The 27,271-nt window shown below is 38.2% G+C and overlaps 1 protein-coding gene across 1 annotated transcript in view; it reads left to right on the top strand.

The window, feature by feature from the left end:
* The window catches only part of SLC25A21 (solute carrier family 25 member 21), a 512,026-nt gene that overhangs the window by 349,773 nt on the left and 134,982 nt on the right, over positions 1-27,271 (top strand). The window contains exon 3 of the mRNA XM_007986522.3: positions 13,140-13,223. Coding sequence (XP_007984713.1) covers positions 13,140-13,223 — 84 coding nt within the window. The remainder of the gene's footprint in view (positions 1-13,139; positions 13,224-27,271) is intronic.

Genomic DNA, 27,271 nt, shown 5'->3' with positions numbered 1-27,271 from the left:
GGAAGCCTGGCTCGCTCTCCCCGGCACAGTTCATTGAGGGCTGCTTTTTTTTTTGGATTCCAGAGGTAAACTTCATTGTCAGCTGGATGATATTTAAGTGATTCTCTTTTTACTAATGAAAAAGCTTGACTTCAGAGAAGCACTTTTACTGGTCACTCACTGAACTAGAGATGAAATTTTTAGTACAGTACCACTGGAAACAGAAAACTGCTTACTCTAGCCCGGTGCCCTTTTAGCTCCAAACTGGCATTTTTCTTTTCTAAGTGATCTTAATCCTACAAACATAAGGAAACTGTGAAGCTAGAGGACACACTGGGATAGATTATATATGTAAGAATGCTCTCAACGTTGAAAATGATATAAAAGTAAGCAGTATGACTACCATTTGTTTGTCAGTTTGGGGTTCAATCCATCCATGATATGCTTTTGAAAATTGTGTCCTCATTTGAAAACTGGTAACAACCAATCCAAATCTTGGTAACATGTGAGGTCAGTCTTGATATAAAAATAAAAACCTCCCTTGAAATTTTCCACCACTATGATAAGAATAAGCATATTTTCTTCCTTATTAGCCAAGCTTATTATCTCCATTCCCCCAATTTTTTCCTAGTATGAGCAATTATGCTTATGAATGTCAAGCAACCCACATTCTTTTTGTCTTTCTTTCTTTGATATTATTGAAAAGCATCCTTATCAGTGCTAAATAAACTATACAGTAGGTACACTTGATCACTTAAAATAAAATAGAATAGTATATTAAGTCTCCAGAGACTCCATATTCTCCAACAGACTCCCTCACTGGGCCCCTGGCTCCTGTTCTCTAGTGCATAGTTTCTGTAGAGTGGCTCAGTTCCCAGGGCCAGTGAGAAGGTTCTGGCAGTTTTAACTACATTCAAATTCCCTGTTCTGGAAATCTGTTATGGAAGCTAGAAACCAAGAACTTCAGTCTCATTCTGAACAATGAGCTAAGGTTCAACAGGTAAGGATGGTGTTTTGTGCTTATTCACTAGGCAGTAGATGCTATTGGTGAATACAGGAAAAACTTGTGGACTCAAGGGGGTTGCTTGGGAGGATCGGAGAGAGAAGATGCACAGGTAACTTTTTTGGGTTGGGAGGTCAAATTTTTAAAACTGTAATTTCTTGGAAAATGCAGGAAAACTATGATACTTGTCTTGAATATAGTAATTTTAATAGTTGATTGCTGAGATTGGTATGATCCTCTCTGTTCTATTACCTTGATAATGGGTTCTATTTCCAGTCTGATTCATCCTTCCCCCATTTCCCAAATATGAGTTGGACTCATGGTAATTAACCACTGTAATGGCCAGCCTAGGTCAGTGCAGGTGGGACAATGTAGTAAGAGCATGTGGATTTGAAGTCATTTGTTCACATTAAATATGAAGTTTAAATATGTGTATACATATATACATATGTATGTTCAAAGAGTGGTCGCACGATAATCTGATATTAAGCATAGTTTTATGATGTGACATGTATTTTACAAAGCAAAATAATTGAAAGTTATGCTAGTCAAGCTTTTGTTTCATGGAGACCAGTTTATGCTTGGAGCGTTTTAATTATACAGCTATGTTAATTAGCCTATTTTATTACTTGTGGTTTAACATTATTAGATTTAGGTTGTAATCTCTAATGATCATTTGCCTCTGACTTGTTAACTAGCATATTGTCATTAAGATAAATTTTAGAATTATATTGTCAGTGTGTTAGTTATTATCCCATAAGTAATATAAACAAGTAGAAGAACTTGTGCCAGATGGTGGAATAAGCTCTCTTATCACAATTCATTTTGCAATCTCAAATTTTCATAGATTCTAAATACTAGAAATACCATATGTCTTGTAATTGTGAAAGATGTACAAAACTAGATCTATTTCACCCTACTCATGAAGGATGTGGAAGTAAATGTTTATTGTAATGAAATCTGTGGTTGACAAAATGACAAACTATTTATAGGATATTTAAGTGTACTGTAAGACTGTGAATTGTAAAGTGTACAGTCACAAAATATCAGTCTTTAAATCTCCTTGGCTTGTGAAAGGAACTGCAATTAGATGTGTCTAGGATCACAGGAAATTACTTAAAGTATGTTCAGGCTATCAGGGTTGATCTGATATTTCAGAGAGATAGTATTTTTGAGGCTCTGTTAAAAAACATGTTCAAAATTACATAGCACAGAGGATTTTCTGTGCCTTTGTGGCCTTGCCAAGATGTTGTTACTTTATCTGTAGTAATTATCTAGGCTGACTGAGCACTCCAGGATACATATTTTTTCAAATTATAAACTGTTTTATAATAACATAGAGACATTTATTGGTCTTCTTTACAGTATATAAATGTTAAGCCAATGCATACCCCTGCCCACCTACACCTAATAAAGACATACAGATTCTAAACAGGCAAAGAACGTCTTAATTTTAACCGGGTATAGGTTTCTGTGTCTTGCAGAAATGACTAAGCAACAATCAGGAAAAGTATCTATCTTTCCCTAGATTTTTAGAATAATTTGATAAGCAGCCAAATATGTCTGAGTACTGCTTTTGAACCTCAGTCAGTGATCACTGCTTGGATAGAGCCAAACTCCATGACCTCGGTGGACTTGTTAGCTTTATTCTGGAGTGTTAATTGATGCCAGGCCTAGAATGTGAAAGCAACAAGCAAAGGCAATGCTTAAATTGCAGGTGAACCAAGTTCCTAGAATCTCTATTTAACATGCATATTCTACCTTGTTTTATAGTTAATTACTAACATCTCCTGTCCCCCACCTTGGTTTGTTCTCATCTAGAGGGCAGGACCTGGGTGTTATTCATCTTTGGGGCCTCCAAACCCTTAACCTTGTTCCTTGTACAGATGGGGAGCTCAGTAAATACTGAGACAAAAATTCATGTCTGGAACTATAAACCACACCTTTGAACATGATTAGAGGCCCTGTTGATCTCAGTCAGTGCTAAGGCAATGTTATGTAGTTATTATTATTATTTTTGTTTTGGTTTGGTTTGGTGTTTTGTTTTGTTTTGTTTTCGAGACAGAATCTTGCTCTGTTGTCCAGGCTGGAGTGCAGTGGCATGATCTCGGCTCACTGCAACCTCCACATCCTGAGTTCAAATGATTCTCCTACCTCAGCTTCTTGAGTAGCTGGAATCACAGGTGTCTGCCACCATGTCCAGCTGATTTTTGTATTTTTAGTAGAGATAGAGTTTCACCATGTTGGCCAGGCTAGTCTCAAACTCCTGACTTTAAGTAATCCACCTGTCTCGGCCTCCCAAAGTGCTGGGATTACAGGCGCAAGCCACCACACCCAGCCAGTGTAGATTATTGTTATATTTAATCTGAAGTGAAAACAAAATTGCCGCAGCTAAATTTTTTAAAAAACTACCATTCACATTACAAGATACTTCAACTTGGAAGAGTAAAGCTATGGACATAGAGCAATGTTAGAAGGAAACCATCCCCCACCCATCCCTGCCCAGTACTTGCTAAAAAAAAGAAAAAAAAAAAAAAAAAAAAAAAAAACTATGTTCAAAACCAGCAGTGTCATCTTTCCACCATCTGATGTGCTCTTTCCGGAGGGATGAGAAAGGCACAGGCCCCAGTGCTTATCTCCTGTGGAAAGATGCTATTTCTTCTCTTGGATGGTGATTTTTCAGAAAATGGAAAACAAACATACATGGTGGGAATTCTTCTGAAGATGTGCTTTCTTGGGTCTTTGCCCAGAGTTGGTGAGGTCGGTGTGTACACGTAAATTTCAAAACCTCAGACATGTCTTTGCATGTTTGGTCTGACTTTGGCTATGCTCAACCAACTCATAAGAAAGCAAACATACTCTGTAGGCGCAACATCTAATTTCAGTAAGAAAGGCTAATTACAGTGAATTAAAATCTTTATTTAATCTTCCTACAGTTATCCTTTTAATGTGTTCTGTAATTGCAAACCTTTAGTCTGTTAATCTCTGATTCATTAGTGGGCTTCTTAAGTGTTTATTGAGGAACACGTGTAATATTCAGGTAATTACTAATAATCTTTGTTCATGGCACATTCACAGAAATCTCTGCAGGGAGTTTCATTAGGCTCATCACCACTTATCATCAGTATACAACTTTTCCTAGCAGTCTCCCACCTCTAGAAAGGATGGAATTTGGGGCCTTTAGAATACAAAAGGCAAGGTCTATTCTCCCTTATGGCTAACAAACTCAAATATTAAGTTTGTGTGCTGCTCTCCCTCAAATCAAATTGTCCCATTTTATTGCTGAGGAAAAAGACAGAGGGATTAAATTACAAGTCTCACCAGTTTACACTGTGAGTCAGCGGCAGCACTGGAATTGCAACCAGTGGCTCCCAGTCTGCGTCTCGGTTCCTCAAAGTGCTTCACCTCCTTTGACACAAAGGTGGAATTTTTATGTAGCCTAGTGTATTGTGGCATAAATTGCCAGTGAAGGGGGAAAAGTGGCACTTAAGGCTGGCTTTGGTGGTAAGGATCCGCTGCATTTTCATCCTAAACAAAAACAAACCTTCTGATCTCCTTTTTGATTGCTGAAATCCTTATAAGAGAGGACACATTTTGACGGATGGCACATTAAAGTAGAAGTCACAATAAGGATGAATGATGGATGTGAATGTGTTTCCAAAAGCAGAGCTAAATGGGAGAAGGCAGAAGAGAGCACAGGAATGCTACTGAACTAAGAAGTGAGTCAGGGGTGACACCAGAAATGCTCTTTACCTATCTCACTGATTTGCTTAGGGATTGGTGGCAGTGCCAAAGGGGTGGCTTGGAATGGCTTCCCACTGCCATTCTCCATCAGTTCCCTCTCCCAAAGCACCCCAAATAATCATATGATCTAACTAAAAAGCAGCAGAGTGTGTGCTATGCAAATGTAGCCTCAGGATAAATCCTATCATCTACCCCAATACAACCCTTTGCAATTCAATTACTGCATATTCATATAAAGATAGGACTATATAAGTTATATTAGGTTGGTGCAAAAGTAGTTGTGGTTTTGGCCATTAAAAGATTGAGTGTTAGGCACCATTGAAAGTAATGGCCAAAACCACAATGACTTTTGCACCAAATGTATAATATATAAGTTATATATGGATATATACAGTATATATGCATATATATGTACATATACTATATATGCATATATACTGTATAGTGTACAAATATATTTCTAAAGCCTCCACTCACCAGAATGTTCAGTATTCGTTAAGAAGATGATAGATATAAAATTGCTTTGGAAATAAAGGCACCGCATAAATTTGAGATTTTAGAATTTTCAAGCACCTTGTCTTGAGACTTTTAAGGCAGCAAAGCCATTTCATTTTATTTTAATTTATTTTTATTTTTATTTTTTGAGTCAGAGTCTCGCTCTGTCCCCCAGGCTGGAGTGCAGTGGCGTGAACTTTGGCTTACTGCAAGCTCCGCCTCCTGGCTTCACATCATTCTTCTGCCTCAGCCTCCCATGTAGCTGGGACTACAGGCACCCGCCATCATGCCCAGCTAATTTTTTTTTTTAATTATTTTTTAGTAGAGATGAGGTTTCGCCATGTTAGCCAGGATAGTCTCGATCTCCTGACCTCATGACCTGCCCACCTCAGCCTCCCAGAGTGCTGGGATTACAGGCGTGAGACTTTTAAGGCAGCCAAGCCATTTTTATTTCTTACAGACATATCTTTCTTTTGGCCATATCTTCAGAAGTACTCAAACAAGCGGAAGTGGTATATCTATGCTGAGACTGAGTCACAGACTAGTTTAAAATAGAATATCACTGAGCACACAATGAAGACAGTGCAAAATGCTGCAGTCATGATTCTCAGCTAATTTAGAAAAAAATGCTTCAATGAGTGCAAACATTTTTTGTCTTTAAAAAATATGCTCGTACATTTGTTTGGGAACATTGAGAAGCCCTTCCCTACCCTGGTGGTTACCACAGTAACTCACTCAGTATTGTGGCTGGTAAATGGCAGGGCCTGTTTCCTCCCATTGGTTAAGTGTGTGCAGTCCTTTGGCTATGAGAACAGCCACAGATAGGTATCTGGCTCCTTTGCAATGTAGCCTAGGGTTTGAGCCACACTCCTGTCTCTTGTGTGCGATTCTGATCGGATGTTAGGCACCAACTATGTCCGAAGTGTTACATCATTGTCCACTCTGTCAGTGTGGCAGCAAGTTTCCATTCTAATAAAAGAAGTTACTCAGATGGATATTCCATATGTATTTAAGCTGCTTTTATTAGGACAATGGAGAAGTCCAACCCTTTCTTCTAAATGCAATCAAGAGTGGTGTGGCTTTGCCTTTGTAATTTTACAAGGGGTTGTATTACGTAACTGGAAAATTGTCTCCCTGAGTATAGAGAGAATTTGTTAGCAGAAAATGCAGCTTGGAACATGCTGATGTAAAGCTTCAATCCAAGAGAGAAACCTTTTAAGTTGCTGAAATGTAGAGCAGAGGAAGAAGGAAATTGCTGTTTTACATGATTGACCAAAATGCACTGTAATTATATCAACTTGAAACAGATTCCTGAGAAGAGCTGATAACTCTGTGATCAGAATAAGTCATGTGTAATGGAACAAAATACTGCAACCAAATACTGCAAGTGCTTTCTCTGCAAAGCGTAGATATGATGTATGTGAGAGGCACAGTAGAAGAGACAACTGTTCTTACCTTAGCCTGTGTAATGGGGCCTCTCGCTGCTTTAGCATAGCTAAGAATGGAAGGGAGGCTTTACTGGGGCATTAGTAGTTACCATGCCTGCCCATCCTTTTGCATTGCTCATGCAACATGGTTTATGGACTGTGCTCCTGTAATGTTATTTTGATGTTGCCGCTCCTGGTTGTAATTAACTCAGCGTCACTCATCAGATAGTCAGCTCCTAAATGAAGCACTCCTCAAGGATTTCATGGACTGCCCTTTCTTGTTGCCTGTTCGAAAATCTGTGGGTAAAGTTTAATTGCAGATATGTAGCCCAAAGTTAGTCTTTCTTTATTTCCCCTCTCCCTTTCCCTTCCATTGTCTCTGCTAAGTACTATTTCCCACCCATAAATAGCCGATCATCCCCAATGAGAGTGGTGCTAGCATCTGATGCTCTGAAACACTATTTCTAAACATCTGATACTCTGAAATGCTATTTCTAAACAATAGGTTTTGTTTATGGTGATCATCTATTTGCACGTCTCCTTCACCTTACTGAAAGCTTCTACAAGGCAGGCTTTGTCTTATTTCTTTATAAGCCGCCAAATAGAAGAGTGTATAATAAATAGCTGTGTTCAAGAACTCTTATTAACTGAATGAATAATAGATAGGAAATATGATCTATTTGGTTCTGCAAAGAGAAAAAGAAATTGCAACTAGTGAGTGAAGTGCCTAGACTTGTGAAATCATCATACTCTGTATTCACGTTTGCACAAGCTGTCAGAAAACCCACCTGGGAATTACCTGGGCATACAGACATCATAGGCAAAGCTGAGATCTCTAACCATAGAAGGGAAGGAAAGGCTGAGGTTGAATGTCTAGACATAGGACATGCTTGCCTGGCCCATCTGCTGACTTGTTCACAGACCGACCCATCTGGAACCAGGGCCGCGCAATTGTGCAATGGCCACCCTGAGGTAGCTGAAGTGCTGACCTGAGCAGCAGAAAAGGTCAAGTGCTTTATACTGGGCTTTGACTTTAGCTCCTATATACCTTCTACCAAACCACTTCAGGTCTCCATGCACCCTGAGCAAACAAGGGCATGCAGCAAGCAGAGTACTGTGACATTTTCCCGAAGGAAACACGGGGTAGGTGGCTGTGGTGTTCGCTTCCCTGTTAGAAAGGACAGCTTTCCCTTACTGGCCATTGTTCCTGTCATCTCCCCACCTGGAATGCTTCTTCCTGATTTACTCTCTGACTCCCATGAGGAGTCAGCTCAAATCCTTCTTTTTCCTGAAACCTTTGCTGACCCTCTGCAGAAAGCGGTAATTGCTCCCCTTGTGAACACCTGGACAACCCGGTGCGGATGCTACTTCACATTTTGCATATTTCCTCTTATATTGTTATTTTTTTCTTCATATTTATTTCTTGTGCATCTTGAGGTCGAAGGTAATACCCTGGGTTTTTTAAAAACCTGTAGCATCTTAAATCATATGGCACACATTAAGAAAATAATTCGTAATTTGGGAAAATGCATCTAGAAAGGAATTTACTGTGATAAATGAACTTAATTAAAGCTTATTACAGATATTATGAAAAGCATCTATGCTTATCTAATACTTTCATAATATATAAAACTATTTTGAATAATTTTTTAAAAGAACAGTTAGAGAAGAGTCTTGGTTTTTCCCACTAGATGTAAGAAAGGATTTTATACTCAACAATGAATATAGGTTACAAATAGGCAAATACAGAAATGAAGATTCTTATTTGAACTGAACAAAAGTCATATTTTGGAAATTGCTCTGTATGTTTCAAAGTGATTTGTTGTCTAGGGGTAGTGGCTCATGCGTGCAATCCCAGCACTTTGGGAGACCGAGGCGGGAGGATTGCTTGAGCCCAGAAGTTCCATACCAGCTTGGACAAGAAGGGAAGACGCCACCTCTACAAAAAAAATTTTTTTTTATTTTAATTAGCTAGTCATGATGGTGCATGCCTATAGTCCCAGCTCAGGAGGCTGAAGTGGGAAGATCCCTTGGGCTTGAGCTTAGGAGTTCGAAGATGCAATGAGCTGTGATCGCACCACTGCACTCCACCCTGGGGACAGAGCAAGACCCTGTCAAAAAAAAAAAAAAAAAAAAAAGAGGAGAATATGTTAAATGTGTCACTTTAAAAAATTAAGGAGAAAAAGGACTACCCAACAAGCTTGCCCCTTTCATTATATTCCTGTTGCCTTTTGTTTATATTCTAGCACCATTATTTCTCACCCAGACTATCATATCTCCTTCCTGATTGTTCTCTCTGCCATACTCCCATTCTAATCCATCCAATTGGTCAATAGGTACTCATTTAGAGAGTTGTATTGCAAAGAACTCTGCTGGAAGACTGAACTCCCACGTCCCTGAACAGTACTGTTCACAAACTTCTTCACAGTACTGTTCAGTACTTCTTCACAAACACATGTAGCAACTTTTCACTTTACAAAACCAAATGTAATTCCAGCCTTGCTTTGCTTTTCAGTATTATACCACACTCACTCTGGCCATATGCCCAACTACTTCAGTCAAAGCAGTACATTCATTCTTCTGTCTGATATGTGTCAGTTTGCAGCATAATTCTGTGAGGCCTAGAACTATAAAATATATTATTCCTAGAAGTAGACGTTGCATTCGTATCATCAAGCCAACAATCTAAGAAAAGCATTTTGAACTAAATAACATCAGAAGTATTTTTGAAAAGTTCTTTTTCAAAAGCAGGTAAAATTGTGGAGGGAATTCCCTCCCACAGAAGGAACAAGAGCCCTAACTTACAACAGGAACAATAAAGTAAAGCACAAGGAATAGGCAGGCTAAAGAACCCAAAGTATAGAGAACTTAGGTATGGGAGAAATGAGAGTACTTGTTATAAACCTCTTTAGAAACAAACTCCAGAGCAAATACAAAACAAAAAGATAAGACCCTTGTACTGGAAACTTCCACATTTGGAGGGCTAAGAGTTCAGAGATGCATGATCATATTCAAAAAGAAGAAAAAAGAATTTAACTTTCAAAAATGGGGCACATGTTTATTGAGCTCTATATGCAGGGCACTATGCTTCTCTGAAGATCCAGGTAGCCTGAACTACCCAGAATGATCAATCGTGTTCCATCATGGAGTAGTGATAGTAAACAGTAGAGTAATACAATCCCAATATACAACACCAACTCTTGCTTCAAATGCAGACTCCTGCCTGCCAGAATGAATTCCAAATTTACAATCAGGATCAAAGTTAGGCCCTATTAGCTACTCTGTAATTTTTTTTTTTTTTTTTTTTTTTTTAACATTAAGTTCTGGGATACCTGTGCAGAACGTGCAGATTTGTTGCATAGGTATACATGCACCATGCTGGTTTGCCACACCTATCAACCCGTCTTACAGGTTTTAAGCCCCACATTCATTAGGTATTGTCCTAATGCTCTCCCTCCCCTTGCCACACGGCCCCCGACAGGCCCCAGTGTGTGATGTTTTCCTCCCTGTGTCCATGTGTTCTCACTGTTCAACTCCCACTTATAAGTGAGAACATGCTGTATTTGGTTTTCTGTTCCTGTGTTAGTTTGCTGAGAATGATGGCTTCCAGCTTCATCCATGTCCCTTCAAAGGACATGAACTTATTCTTTTTTGTTGCTGCATAGTAGTCCATGGTGTATATGTGCCACATTTTCTTTATCCAGTCTATCATTGATGGGTATTTGGGTTGGTTCCAAGTCTTTGCTATTGTAAATAGTGTTGCAATAAACATACATGTGCATGTGTCTTTATAGTAGAAGGATTTCTAATCCTTTGGGTATATACCAGGTAATGGGATTGCTAGGTCAAATGGTATTTCTGGTTCTAGGTCCTTCAGGAATTGCCACACTGTCTTCCACAATGGTTGAACTAATTTACACTCCCACCAACAGTGTAAAAGTGTTCCTGTTTCTCCACATCCTCCGCAGCATCTGTTGTTTCCTGACTTTTTAATAGTTGCCATTCTAACTAACGTGAAATGGTATCTCATTGTGATTTTGATTTGCATTTCTCTATTGCCTAGTGATGATGAGCATTTTTTCATATGTTGGCCGCATAAGTGTCTTCTTTTGAGAAGTATCTGTTCATATCCTTTGCCTACTTTTTGATGGGGTTGTTTGGTATTTTCTTGTAAATTTGTTTTAGTTCCTTGTAGATTCTGAATATTAGACTGGCTACTCTGTATTTTTAACCTTTGTGCTAAATTGCCATCAAGGAACACTTATTATGATAGGAAATAGCACTATTGTTTCATATGTATACTCAGAATTCTGAATTCTACATTAAAACATCTACAATATATGTGTATGCTTTTCACAAAAGGAAAAAGCATAAATGCCTCAGGGCAAATCTGCCTGGCTAAGAAATAGATGAAAATACATTTTTTCCTTTACATCCCTTCTAAGTTGGATTCCTAGGTATTTTATTGTCTTTGAAGCAATTGTGAATGGAAGTTCATTCATGATTTGGCTCTCTGTTTGTCTGTTACTGGTGTATAAGAATGCTCTTCAAGGAGAACTACAAACCACTGCTCAGTGAAATAAAAGAGGACACAAACAAATGGAAGAACATACCATGCTCATGGATAGGAAGAATCAATATTGTGAAAATGTATTGCCCAAGGTAATTTATAGATTCAATGCCATCCCCATCAAGCTACCAATGAATTTCTTCACAGAATTGGAAAAAACTGCTTTAAAGTTCATTTGGACCAAAAAAGAGCCCACATTGCCAAGATAATCCTAAGTCAAAAGAACAAAGCTGGAGGCATCACGCTACCTGACTTCAAACTACTTGTAGCTACAAGGCGACAGTAACCAAAACAGCATGGTACTGGTACCAAAACAGAGATATAGACCAATGGAACAGAGTCCTCAGAAATAATACCACACATCTACAGCCATCTGATCTTTGACAAATCTGAGAAAGACAAAAAATGGGGAAAGGATTCCCTATTTAATAAATGGTGCTGGGAAAATTGGCTAGCCATAAGTAGAAAGCTGAAACTGGATCCTTTCCTTACTCCTTATACGAAAATTAATTCAAGATGGATTAGAGACTTAAATGTTAGACCTAATACCATAAAAACCCTAGAAGAAAACCTAGGTAATACCATTCAGGACATAGGCATGGGCAAGGACTTCGTGTCTAAAACACCAAAAGCAATGGCAATAAAAGCCAAAATTGACAAATGGGATCTAATTAAACTAAAGAGCTTCTGCACAGCAAAAGAAACTACCATCAGAGTGAACAGGCAACCTACAGAATGGGAGAAAATTTTTGCAATCTGCTCATCTGACAAAGGGCTAATATCCAGAACCTACAAAGAACTCAAACAAATTTACAAGAAAAAAACAAACAACCCCATCAAAAAGTGGGCAAAGGATATGAACAGACATTTCTCAAAAGAAGACATGCACACAGCCAACAGACACATGAAAAAAATGCTCGTCATCAGTCACCATCAGAGAAATGCAAATCAAAACCACAATGAGATACCATCTCACACCAGGTACAATGGCAATCATTAAAAAGTCAGGAAACAACAGGTACTGGAGAGGATGTGGAGAAATAGGAACACTTTTACACTGTTGGTGGGACTGTAAACTAGTCCAACCATTGTGGAAAGCAGTGTGGCGATTCTTCAAGGATCTAGAACTAGAAGTACCATATGACCCAGCCATCCCATTACTGGGTATATACCCAAAGGATTATAAATCATGCTGCTATAAAGACACATGCACACGTATGTTTATTGTGGCACTATTCACAATAGCAAAGACTTGGAATCAACCTAAATGTCCATCAGTGACAGACTGGATAAAGAAAATGTGGCACATATACACCATGGAATACTATGCAGCCATAAAAAAGGATGAGTTTGTGTCCTTTGTAGGGACATGGATACAGCTGGAAACCATCATTCTCAGCAAACTATCACAAGAACAGAAAACCAAACACTGCATGTTCTCACTCATAGGTGGGAACTGAACAATGAGATCACTTGGACTTGGGAAGGGGAACATCACACACCGGGGCCTATCATGGGGAGAGGGGAGGGGGGAGGGATTGCATTGGGAGTTATACCTGATGTAAATAACAAGTTGATGGGTGCTGACGAGTTGATGGGTGCAGCACAGCAACATGGCACAAGTATACATATGTAACAAACCTGCACGTTATGCACATGTACCCTAGAACTTAAAGTATAATAATAATAAAAAAATTTTAATACATTTTTTCTATAGATTTCATTAAATTACAGAGAAATGTAATTTTAAAGGCTATGAAAATAAGGTGAAGATCATGTAATGCTAATAAATGAATAAAATCCATACCAAAGCAGAATATTCTAGATTAATCTGAAAAGCTGTTTCTAAGACTTTAAAAAATGAGAAAAGGCATTTGGCAAAATCTTTAACTTAGAGTTTTTGGTTTGATTTTCCTTCTAGGTTTCAGATTCAGAGATGTGCAACTGATCCAAACAGTTATAAAAGCTTGGTAGACAGCTTTCAAATGATTTTCCAAACGGAAGGGTATGTATATTCTTCATATAGCCATTTTAATATGTTTCTACTTAACATGTTTTCTCATTTTGAATGGTTTATTTTCCTAGTCTTACTAGGGGCAAAATACTTAAAAGGGTAACTTTCTACTTTGTTATGTTTTTCCTAATAATGTGATTGAAAACTGAATGTTTATATAATGGAAACTACCACAAAAAGATATTAATAAGTAGTTTAATGACTAGAGGACAATTTTTAATTTACGCCACTAGGGTTGTTTAAAGTTTCTATAACTGGGGCTCTCTAAACTCAATAGTTCTTTATTTTGGTACTGTAATATAATGTCCAAATTCATTCCCCATTCACACTCTAGTTTATGAATATGCAAATAAAACAGATCTGTATCAAAAATTGATGCATCAAGGCTGGGAGCAGTGGCTCACACCTGTAGTTCCAGCTACTTGGGAGGCTTAGGTGGGAGGATTGCTTGAGCCCGAGAGGTGCAGGTTGCAGTGAGTTAGGATTGCGCCACTGCACTATAGCCTGGACGACAGCAAGACTGTCTTAAAAAAAAAAAAACGATGCATCCAATTAATTATCTCATCTATTAAATGATCAAATCAATAGAATATTTGTTTATATAGGCTAAAGTTATCTTCAATGTGTTAGATTCAGTTAAAAACTGTATCCAATAAACATATGTGTGCACATGTCTATTGGAAGTGAGGGACTAGGGGAGGGAAAGGATTAGGAGAAATACCTAATGTAGATGACTGGTTGATGGGTGCAGCAAACCACCATGGCATGTGTCTACCTATGTAACAAACCTGCACGTTCCTCACATGTATCCCAGAATTTGACGTATAATAAAAAAAATTTTAAACTCCCCAGTATAATTTTTCAAAGAATATTGTATTTGCTTTTGGAAGTTGTTTTTATAAGAAAATTGTTGAAAATAATAATCTTTCAAAAATGTAACAGGAATAATAATAACTAGTATATATTTAGCTTCTATTATGTAGTAGGGATTCTTCTTACAACTGTATTATGTAGGTTCTGTTGGGTTCCATTTCAATTGGACAGATAAAGAAGACTCAGAGAAGTTAGTAAGTTTCACATTTCTGGTGAGTAGTGGAGCTGGGAATCAAATCTAGGTCTGCTTGACCCCAAAACCCATGCTCTTAACTGCTGTAGATCACTACTTGTCTTGCCAGGTTACACTATAAATACTATTCTGCTAATCATTTATTTCAGTTAAACTTGTATTATGGATATCTTTCCATGCCAGTATATTCTCTTTAACAACATAGTAATTTATTTTATCTATATGTTGCAATTTATTAATCTCTACAGTAGACCTTTAGGTTGCTTCCAAATTCTTGCTATTATAAACAATAGTGCAATAAATATTTTCATACTATCTTTGCACATTTGTGTGTATCTATTTGTATATTTTAATATATAGTATATATTGATATATTGACATTACATATTTATATAACTTTTGTATATTTTTATAGTTTTAATATATTAGTACAATAAAGTACATTGTTAGCTGTGGACATACAGGATCAAATAATATGCATGTTTTATATGAGAGATGTTGACAAATTACCTTCCAAAAAGTATGTACTGATTTTATACCCTTAAGATTTGAAAGTTCTTATTTCTTCACACACTCTCAAACACATTATAAATCATTATTTGGTATATCTGTCACTGATATGTATCTCCCGTTTACCATCTGACCAATGAAAAATAGAACTGTCCTAAGTGCATTCCTTTGAATGTTGTAGGGATTGAGCATACTTTCATATCATTAGGCATCATTTCTTTTGCGAATTGCCTGTGTCCTTTATCCATTTCTTTTAGATTAGATTTTTAAAAAAATTGATTTGTAGGTGCTTATTATGTATTATAGATACTAATCATTTGACTATTATGTAGACTGTAAACAATTTTTCCAACTTGTCATTTATCTTACCTATAGTGTCTTATACCTTTCAGAAGTTTATGATTTTTAAAGATTGTAATTTTATATTATCTATCTTTTCCATCCTGATATCTAATGATGTCACATTAAAAAAAATTCTCTAACCCCAAGATTATAAATATTTTCTTCTGATAGTTTTTTACATTACAATTTTTAATCCAGCTGATAATTTTTTAATGTGCAGTGTGGTATACAGAAATTAAATTTCATTTTGAAATGGTCAGTCAATTGTCCAAACACCACTTGCTGAAAAAAAATCTATACTCACTAATTGGAAATGCTGCCTTTTTTTGTTTTGTTTTGTTTTTGTGGTTTTTTTTTTTTGAGACGGACTCTCACTCTGTTGCGCAGGCTGAAGCGCAGTGGCACAATCTCGGCTCACTGCAACCTCCGCCTCCTGGGTTCAAGTAATTCTCCTGCGTTAGCCTCCCAAGTAGCTGGGATTACAGGTGCCCGCCACCACGCCCAGCTAATTATTGTATTTTTAGTAGAGACAGGGCCTCACCATGTTGGCCAGGCTGATCTCAAACTCCTGACCTCAAGTGATCCACCTGTCTCGGCCTCCCAAAGTGCTAGGATTACAGGTGTGAACTACCACACCTAGCCAATGCTGCCTTTTTCACATATTAAACTTCTACACATATACCCTCTAATTTTCCATTTTGATTCTCCATTTCCTATTCTGTTTCATTCATTCATCTATCTATAGCTATATCAGCATCATACTGTTTTAGTTATTTTATCTTCAGAGTATTTGGGAAATATATAAAAATATGCCTTATGGTATGAAGTTCAAACTTCTTGTCATAGTATGCAGAGCTTTCGTGGCATGGTCCTTCTTCATACTCAGATCTGCTCTAGGAATAGCAGACAGTTTGCAGCACTCTGGTCTCTCACATTCTCAGGGTTTTTCCATGCTCTTCCCTATTCCTGAAGGACCCAATCCCCAAACCTCCCCTAGAAACTATCCCTCTTCATTTAAAAGTGACTTCACATTTTACCTTCCCTGACCCTCTTTTCTCTATCATATGCTGAATTATTTCCCCACTCTTTTCTTTCTTTACATATGCTATATAAAATATAGCATACACCATCCTGGTTTATGAAACTCATTTTCTACCTCCCTTTTCCCACCCCAAGAATATATTTCCTAAGGGTCATGTCCCAATTAGCTCTGTATTCCTTACACTTGTGTTTGGCACTGAGTAGAGACACTCAGTAAGTATGCTAAACAAATGAATGGAAGTCATCACACCAACATCATAATGATGCAAAATGAAACAGAGATGATAACTGAAGAGTTATCTTAGTCTATAAAAGTCTATAGAAGATAGACTAACCTCTCTGAAGTTATGATAATATTCTTGATGTTTGATTAAATATTTTGAGGTCACCTAGTGACAAAAGTTGACAAGTACTTCTAGCTATTACTCTAGTGATGTGGTATCTAAATGCCCTACGTTGATAATATAAACCTTTATATTATGAAAAGAGAGTTAAGAAAATCATAGTGCATTATGTAGCCAATGAAAGTATCCCTTTCCTGCAAAACAGTAATGTCAGCATTACTGAGATCTGTGAGCTGTAACAGATATTCCTGAATTGGATGTGGCAATTCCTTAGCCAAGATCTTCAATTCATGTGTGTTTTGGGAAGAATTTGATGATTCTGCTTCTGCTTTGATATCAAATAATATAACAAACATACAGTATGTGTGGTCCTTACATAGTGGAATTGGGCTTTTTCTATCCTGTATGTCTAATTGCTTCTAGAGCAAATTGACATTCTTCCTGTGATGCCTTTGGATCTGGACATGCTGTTAGCCAAAAGCCAGAGAGCTCTAGTCTTAGAGATGGAAATATTGTAAAAATACAAAATAAAAAGCTCCCTGTTAATTTTTACACAGAGCAAGAGCATTTCATAGCCTTGGGTTAAACGAAAGAAAAGAGCAAAACAAAAAAGAAATGAAAGAGAAGAAAAGAAGACAAAAGCCTTTTAACACATGCTGTGTTAATTTTTTTTCCCTAGTCAAAGAAGTTCCTTTTGACTTTCTTTGAGAGCCACTCCGTTTTCAAAGATGTTGTCATTCCTACTCAGGTGCATAGAGGCCAGTTTGGCCTGTGGCCTGCAGGGAAGATAGCACTAGTCAATTTTGACTGTTGACATAATTAGGAGAATTCACCTCTCCTGATTTTTCCTATCTCCTCCAAGTTAAAGGTTTTGAGAGCTCATCCTTTTCTTTTATTTAAAAACATTAAAGTTTGTATTTTTAGTAGAGACGGGGTTTCATTGTGTTAGCCAGGATGGTCTCAATCTCCTGACCTCGTGATCCGCCCACCTCGGCCTCCCAAAATGCTGGGATTACAGGCGTGAGCACCGTGCCCGGCCTAAAAAAATACAAAAAAATTAGCCGGGCATGGTGGTGGGCGCCTGTAGTCCCAGCTACTCGGGAGGCTGAGGCCGGAGAATGGCGTGAACCCAGGAGGCGGAGCTTGCAGTGAGCCGAGATCGCACCACTGCACTCCAGTCTGGGCGACAAAGCGAGACTCCGTCTCAAAATTAATTAATTAATTAATTAAAATCTGTTAATACACTTAAAATCTTCACAAATCTCCCATTTCCCCAACGTTAAGAAAATGAAACAGTTCTCTCCACCATTCTTAGAGATGCAATTCCTCACCTCTCTGCTCAGAATTCACTTGCTTTCAACAGACATGAGTCCAAATCCCTTTACTGTTTCTAACACTCTTTTTCTTCTAAAAAAGTGTAGATACATTGTACTTTTTAATAAAAACCATGTCTTATGAAAGACATGGTTTTTCAACACAGCTTTACAGAAGTGAGGTTAAAGCTTAAAAAGAGAGGCATTCCAAATTCCAAGTAAGGATTTCTATTATAGGGAATCCTCACACTTAGCTAATTTTTACAAAAGAGGCTGTTTTCTATAACATAGAAGAGAGAACTCACAGAAAATGAAGGCAGTGAAGAAATATCACTGTTGTGAGTACCTTCATCATCACCACAACTTTTCATCTGTCTCTGGTTTGACAGAAATAAACTAATAGGTCCATCTACTGTAGTAGAGTGAGCCCAGAAGACATAAAGATACAGCCTAGTTAATTAGCTGCCTTTAAAACCAATAGGGTTGGTTTTGTAAACTCACCTAGCAAACAGTGGCTGGTATCATGGTATTTGCCATGTGTCCATGCATCATGCCTCACTTCCCTTTACCTCAGAGCATCTTATGAAAGTTGGCCTAGTCTCTTTTGTACTTGTCATTCCTTTAAAAAGAGTGATTGAAATGTTCACAGGTGGGTGAGGGGACTATACATTATGTCAGTGTAAACCCAGGACAGTCTTCCCATCTCTACTCCCACTCTGCCTCCTCTGAAAGTGCTCAATGGCTGTTCTTCCTGAAATAAGGCAAATATAGGAGTTAAACAGAACTCAAGATACTCTGGTAATGTAGGTAGAGAAAGACTTAAAACTAATATTTATTTTCTTCAGTGTACCATGAACTATGCTAGGATTTTTTTTCATACATTTTTATCAACACAGCACTATTAACACAACATAGAATCCTCATGCCCATGTTTTGTATAAGGTAACTGAAGTTAAATAACTTACCCAAAGCCACGCAGGTATAACCGTGGTTTTTCCGTTAGACTGTATTTGATCTTTCACTGATAATCAAATTTTGTTATTTATTGGCTGGAAAGAAGACAATATGGAAATAATGGCTGTAAATGGCTAATCTTTAAATGGCTATTCTGAAGTCTTTGATATTCCTAGCCTCAAATCACACAGCGACTTAAAGCAGCTTTATGTCTTCCTTCAAATAATGTATGAAAGCTCTGAGACCAGTATATGTTAAGTCAAGCAAATCTTGATGATTCTGAGGCAGCACTACAAAGCTCTGGCAACTCAAGACTCAATCTAATCATTGCCCCATCCTTTGTAATTAGCTCTGTATTTCTGATAAGTTCATGGTTTTCAGTCAGTCAATTTTCATCCTGTTTGTTTCTTAGCTCTCTTATGTGAAAAATTCTTGGGCATTGGTTTGCTCAAGGCAAATAACTAGGAAACAACTAGGTCAGATTAAGCTTAGCTTCAAATGAGAAACATGTTGATTGCTGGTGCCTTCAGAAATATGGTATTCTTCAGAAAGAATTGCTGTAGAAAATATGTGGTTGCATTTGGGGGGCATTTGAACTGTGTTTTGTTTCACGATTTGTTTTCTGTAACCACTGATGCTGCCCCAAGTATCATCTTACAATCAGACCACTTGGTGATTATAATATTTTCTAGTTAAATGACATTTAAGGCCTCGTTTTATGAGCTCAAGCATAATTGGCTAATTTGGTAAACTCCAGATGTGTGAGATAATGTGCCACTCATTTAAGTGCCTTTCAGACGGCACAAATGGCACAGCCCCAGGAGGTATAATCACTCTCTCTTGTTTTCATTAAGAAGGGGAATGAGTGGCTTGTGACACAGACAAAGGAAGTGGGATGCCCACAGCTCTACAACTTAGTAAGATTTGGACATTTTCTTATCAGTGGATTCACACCAAAGTGTTTGGCTCAATTCAATGTCTTAGTAGGTCTACTTTTTAAAAAGTGGTTTACCTAAACTAATATGACTGGGTGGTTTTGAAGCCATGAAAATAGGCTGTCTGAAAATAGAAAGACCTGTCCCTGTAGAAAACCCCCCTGAGTAAAGTAGTCTCTGGAAACCGTCCTTCACCCTCATGTGGAAGTGTGGGTGCGGGGGTATTGGTTTGAAAAAGCAACGGAAGAGTTGACTCTGCCCACAGCCGGGAATCTAATTACTTGACCAATCAGCATTCTCCTCCTAAACTTCCAACTTACAAAATTCCAACTTCATAAAGTCCAGTAGTTGCCGCTGCTTTTTCTCTCCCCTCTCAACTCTCCTGCACCATCTAACGGAGACCAACTCATCCACCCAGCACTGCCAAGCTGGAATGCAGTGGATGGTTCTGGCATCACTGTTTCCTGATCCTGGGGCTGGTTGCTTTTATCAGACTATAGATCCAATGCAGTTCACAGCTGGCTGAGTCTTCACTCAGATGGGGTCTACATCTCAGACCCCTGAGCAGATAATCTGCCATGCGGATTCATTTTGTGTCGATTATTGGGTGTTGATTGAGTTTGTAAGCCTGGTTTGCCCAAGTGAGTTCCTTTTATGGTAGGTACCAAATGTGCACTGTGACTTCTGTGATGAGTTCCGTGAGTGGTGCCTTGACTGCCTTCACTCCCCTTCTTTTTGTTTTAGCAAAGAGGCCCTTCCTGGTACCCATTGGACCTCCCTCGAGTGCTCGCTTGTTTTTATGTGGTGATGACAAGGAAAGCAGAGAGTCCCAGCTGCTCTTGCTCCCACACTGCCAGAACTCAGCCATGGCCTGCCTGGGCTTTTGAATGATGCTACAGCAAGTTTCCTCTTTAGTTAGAAAAAAAAGGGGTTGGGGGTTGGGGTACAAGAAAAAAATAATAGAATAGGTTAGAATTTGGAAAATAAACTATAGCAAATTTATCTGGCATGTCTTAAAAGCGATGGAGCTAGGTCTAGAATATGGCTTCCATAGGCTGAAGACATTTTCTTCTTCCAAGTCTTCTCCTGATTTGGAAAGAAAATGTGAGAAGAGATTATCTTAATTCAGGCATGGACATATTACTATTATTCTTAAATAATCTGTGTTTCTTTTAAAATGGTTTGTTAACTTTAGTATATCATACTCATACATTTTAATTGATTTTTTAAATTGACGTAATTGTACAGATTTATGGGGTATAGAGTGACATTTCAGTACATGCAATGTATAGTGATGAAATCAAAGTAATTAACAGGTCTGTCACCTCAAACATTTATCATTTCTTGTATTAGAAACATTAAAAATCTCTCCTAGCTATCTGAAAGTATGTAATATATTATTGTTAGCTATAGTCATCCTACAGTACTATAGAATACTAGAATTTTTCATCCCACTTAGCTGTAATTTTGTGCCCATTAACCCATCTCTTTGTTAAAAAATGAAATAAAATAAAAATAAAAATAAATTTAAAAAGCTCTGTCACCCAGGCTGGAGTGCAGTGGCATAATCTCACCTCACTGCAACCTCTGCCCCCACCCCCACCCCGTTTCAAGCAATTCTCCTGCCTCAGCTTTCCGAGTAGCTGGCACTACAGGTGCCCGCCACCACACCTGGCTAATTTTTTATATCTTTTGTAGAGACAGGATTTCACTATGTTGGCCAGGCTGGTCTCAAACTCCTGATCTCAAATGATCCATCTGCCTTGGCCTCCTAAAATGCTGGGATTACAGGCGTGTGCTACCACACTCAGCCCTTTAACCCACCTCTAACTGTTCTCCCCTTCTCACTACCTTTCCCAGTCTCTAGTAACCATTATTCTACTGTCAGCTTCTATGAGATCAACTTTTCTATCATCCACATATGAATATTCATAAATTTTTAGTCATCAAGTATATGTAATATCTTTTTACAGAAAGGTTATGCTATGTAGCTAAGAACTTTACATTGAGATTATTTAGCAATTCAAGGTTGAAAATTAAAGGATGAAGGGTCGGGAGAAAGAATACCAAAGAAAAGGCAGTGACTTATTTCAATATTTTTGAAAACAACAGGCAGTTGGACCATGGATACATTATTTCGCTTTTCTATCTTACCAGATTATTCCGTACCACTGCTAAGCCACACAGTTGCTGGCGGAAGCTGTATTGGGTTGTAAAGTAACAGTTACTCCCCAGTCTTCACAATCAGGGAGCAAATGATGAATTTGCAGAGTGCTCAGAGGGCGGCATCCCAGGTCTTCGATGGCCCAGAGTTCTGTTTCCTTTTCTAAATCAGAGGTCTTTTGTTCTGCCACAGAGTGACCTTTAAAATGGTTTCAGCTCCTAGATTTCCCTGCTGTCATCACCACAGACTGCTAGCTGACACTCACACTCCGACTCCCCCAGCCTCTCTCTCACAATGCTTTCCGACTAACTGACTGGCCTTTGGCAAGGATTTAACTGTTGCCAAAAAGTAAGTGAAAACGTTTGCAGTGATGTCAGCCCATCAGCAAGACCTGATTAAGAGACCAAACACAGCCTCCCTCAGCATGTGGTGCTGACAAGAAGGCAAGGAGGACCAGTTGTTTGTGTGGAAATAGTTTTCTTCTAGGAAGGTTGGTGTCTTCAGTTCAGAGCCTGAGCTCCCATTCCCCATGTTTGTGGAGTGTTAATCAAAGTGGAGGGGAAAGGTGGGATTCCATAGCCAGTGGGGTATATCCCATTGGAAATACTTTTAGGCCTTACTTTAAATTTATTCTGGCTTTCTAATGGGCTGGAAGTACAGTCACGTTATTGGGAAAGTATGGCTTTACCAAAACCAAAATCCTTTTTCTAGTGGTGGTTAAAACCGAACATTTTCAAATGAGATGGAAAAAGAGAACTTCCTAAAAGCACTTTTCTACCTGTGCCTGATTATCTTATTGTAGAAAATAACTTAGGCATGATTTGACATAGACAAGATTAAAGGAGTTCATAGTTTATTTTCGTCAATGACTTAATGCGTTTTTGACTGGTTTCATGATTTTAGCTTTGCCTTTCCTGCAGGTCTTCCAGGTGGTTTGGAATTGGAGGAAGGGAGGAGATTCTGATAGTATTGTTATAATAGTCATTAGATTCAAAACCACTGTTACCATTTTAGTCCTTTATTGTTTGTGAAATGTGTCCATGTATATGACCTCCGTGGTACTCAGAAGAGCCCTAGCAGGGAGGAGGATGAGGAGTACAGTTCTAGTTTTCTGGTCAAGAAACAAATAAGAGTTGTTAAGGGACTTGCCCAGCATTCCACAGCTGTATTTGTTGGGGCTAGGATTCATCCAGTGTCTTCCTCATCCTCTATCATGCTGCCTATTTTGTCAATAACAAAAGAGTGGTACTAGCAATCACAGAAGTAGCACTTCACATTTACACCATTCCTTCTTTGGGTTCAAAGCCTTGTCACATATCTCATCTCAGTTGGCTGAATTTCATCTAGGGATGGTATGACTGCTGACAATGTTTCTGGTCTATATACAAGAAAACTTCAGCAGAAAGGGGTTTAGTGGGATTCCCAGAAAAATTGATCGTGATATCAACACTCAAAGAATGCAGAGGTTTAGTTTGTTTTGTTTTTTAAAAAAAAGTCTTAGGCAAATGGAATTAGATTACACATGTCTTTTGACATGTGGCACCATCATTCTGAGACCGAGGTTTGGACCTGTGGTCCTTAGGACAGAACCATCTCCAAAGGGTAGTTACCAGACACAGTGTGAGGTTAAGACTCACTGAGTGAACTTAACTCGGTTATTTCACCTGCGGGTGTCTTGGCCTATCTCAAGATGAATTGGGTAATAACCAGGAAAACTTCATGAAACATGAAATAAGGCATTTAACCAAAGTTCCTTGGATGAATTGTCAGATGGGAGTGAAGAATCATCACATGATTACAATATATGTTGAAATATATAGTCACCAAATCCTAGAGAAAATGCCAGCGTTATACAGTGGCTTGGTTGTCCTGCTGATAAATAGTGTTTGTCACTCTCCTTGTGTGGCCACAGAGAACTCAGAGGAAAACAAGATACCAAAAAATCTAACATAGTCACAGTCTCAGTGATGACAGAAAATGAGATAAAGTGTTAGATACATTTTGGAAACTCTTAAAGAGAGGTTGTGAGTTTATTGTTAGATGAATTAGTTTTTTAAATTTTTTTACATAAAACCTCTCCTATATTAGAAGAATCAAGAACCAAAAGGAGAATTACCATTTCGTATTCTATACATTTTCAGTGAACGGGTCAACATACATCTTGAAATTCAAATAATAAAATTTCCAGAGATTGACACTATTTGTAAAGGAACCAAAATTAAAAGAATGTTGCGATATAACTCATTAAGCAATAAGACATATTGATAACTAAAGACCTGGCTTCATGTGTAAAATAAAATATGTGTTACATTTCAAAAATGTTTCTTAACTACCTGTTCACTCCTTAACCCCATGAACTGTCTCTGTCTACAACCTTGTGTTCATACTCTTCTCCCAGAGCCTACCACAGACCTTCTGTCTTTTTCCACGGAATCTGAGATACTGACAAGTATAAGATATTATTTCATTAGAGAGAAAAATGCTGATAATTAAACTCTTTACAATGATTTGACAATGGATGTGGGTGATGAGTAAGAAGAAATTTCAATGACTTTCTAGTGTTTGGCATTCCAGAGGCACCTAGCTAAACAATGCCCAAGTTCCTGATCCATAGATATTATATGATGATAAGATTTTACCACTAAGTGTTGGAAAAAATTTTACCCTCTGGTTTGAATCTTTCAGGCTTTATTTTACCCAATATCATTAGATACCTCTTATGTTCCAGCCCTTCTGGAACAATTATAACTCCTGAAACAATTTTTCTATGCATATTTCTCATGCATATTCATTAGCCAAGAATGTCCTTTCCCTTCTTTCCACCTGTGGAAATTCCGGTCATCCAAAGACGTCCAGCTAATATGCTGTTTTCTCTTTGATGTCTCTCATCATCCAAAAGGGAAATAATTTCCTCCTTCTGTTCTCTTGTAGCACTTTGTTCCTCTATAACAACACTTATCTTGGGGACCAAAGAGACCTGGATTAGAATTCCACTTAGAAGTTTTGGGACCTTGGACAAATTACTTAACCTCATTGTACTTCAGTTTTTTCATTTGTAATATGGAGACAATAACCATACTTACTTTATTGCATTGCTAGCACTCAGTATTAATATATGGCATATAAATATACACATAATGATTGTTAGCTAGTTTTATTTTTAGTACCTTATATTGTAGCCAATTACTTGTAACTATTCATTGTTATGTAAATATGTAGAACTCTGATGAAATAATATTTGGGGCTCTTATAGTGTATCACATAGTTCTTTATATATAATTATATATAATCATCATCCAATTTGTGTTTGCTGAATTTAATTGAATAATTACTAGTTTCATATGCTTAGCTATTCTGGACATATTAATATTAAAAAATGTATAATCAAATCAAAACAAAGAGCAAGAAAATTTATGACACCCATGGTATCATTAAGACCAAGATTCTAAACATGATAATTTGTCTATAACCCCAGAAGAGTAACATCTTTATAACAATCTCAGGAAAACAGTAGAATGATTTTCATGGCCACGCAGGTGTGTGAAGGTGAGGCATTAGATTTTGGCATGTAGTTTTTAGATTCGGGCACTTCACCGCTGGCAAGTGATGCTGACCGGCACTGGGAGTAGTCTAATTAGGGGAACTGTGAAGGCTGAGGAAGACCAAAGTGAAATGCAAACTGTCTGCTTCCATTTCTTTGAACATGTTCTGTCTTCACTACTGTTCTCCTTAAAGCACTTCCTGTCTAGAGTTGAATAAGCAGAGGGACAAAAACTGTATACATAAAACTCAAATACTCAAGTAGATTAAAAAATGAAGTAAGTAAAAGCCAAAGAACATTTGAAGTGAAATAAGAGGCAGGTTGAGTTAGGATTTTGAAAGATAATATTATAGAGACTCTTGGTTTCAGACACCACAGAGTAGCTTGCATCAGAAGAACCCTCCTGCTGAAAATAACAGTAAGCAATAGACAAAATACACAAAACTACTTTTGAAGGCATTGGAGAGCTACTGAAGCATGCAGAACTGATGGGAGACTACAAGACCTGAGGGAAGGAAGCCTAGAGAAGTGAGTTTTACTTTCACCCAGGCTTTTTACCTAAAGGCTTTGCTAAGTCTTGTGGGAAGTGTTGGGGGAAGGAGTCAAAACCACCTCTGGACTGAGGAGGGGGTTGTAGGTTGGTGTTCAGGGATGCCAAATGTCTGAGACCTGAGAAGTAAAGATCCTGGTGAAGAGGGAAACTGCTAAGACGAGAGCCCAAAGATCTATATGCAATTTCCCCTTGAGGCATTTGCCATCTCTTGAGCCACATATGAGCAGGAGGAAACTCCAAGAAACCCAGGGGGAAAAACTCCAGCAGCTGGAAAGCTATAGAGATGAATGGGGACTTCAACAGCCCCTTGATGCTGAGGAGGCAAGGGTTGGAGTTCAAGTCCAGCCAGGTGGAAGGGCTCTGTAAGCACCCCAGGTGTTCAGTTGAGGCCCAGAATGTCCACTCCCAAGAGTAAGAGCTCTGCCTTAGGAATAGGGACAAAGCATAAATACGTTGTCCCTAACAAAGCCTAAAACCCACCCTCAGCAAAATGAAGGTGATATTCTGTAATCTGTCTGCTTGCTGAGAAAAAAATGATTCCATCTTTGGAGGAAAGTACCATCATCCAGGGGCTTTTCTTTTTTTTTTATTTTTTTTTATTATTATTATACTTTAAGTTGTAGGGTACATGTGCATAACGTGCAGGTTTGTTACATATGTATACTTGTGCCATGTTGGTGTGCTGCACCCATCAACTCGTCATTTACATCAGGTATAACTCCCAATGCAATTCCTCCCCGCTCCCCCCTCCCCATGATAGGCCCCGGTGTGTGATGTTCCCCTTCCCGAGTCCAAGTGATCTCATTGTTCAGTTCCCACCTATGAGTGAGAACATGCGGTGTTTGGTTTTCTGTTCTTGTGATAGTTTGCTAAGAATGATGGTTTCCAGCTGTATCCATGTCCCTACAAAGGACAAAAACTCATCCTTTTTTATGGCTGCATAGTATTCCATGGTGTATATGTGCCACATTTTCTTAATCCAATCTGTCACTGATGGACATTTGGGTTGATTCCAAGTCTTTGCTATTGTGAATAGTGCCACAATAAACATACGTGTGCATGTGTCTTTATAGCAGCATAATTTATAATCCTTTGGGTATATACCCAGTAATGGGATGGCTGGGTCATATGGTACTTCTAGTTCTAGATCCTTGAGGAATCGCCATACAGTTTTCCATAATGGTTGAACTAGTTTACAATCCCACCAACAGTGTAAAAGTGTTCCTATTTCTCCACATCCTCTCCAGCACCTGTTGTTTCCTGACTTTTGAATGAT

Source organism: Chlorocebus sabaeus, chromosome 24, assembly GCF_047675955.1.
Source record: "Chlorocebus sabaeus isolate Y175 chromosome 24, mChlSab1.0.hap1, whole genome shotgun sequence".
NCBI lineage: Eukaryota > Metazoa > Chordata > Mammalia > Primates > Cercopithecidae > Chlorocebus > Chlorocebus sabaeus.
This window is presented reverse-complemented; position numbering and strand designations above follow the sequence as displayed.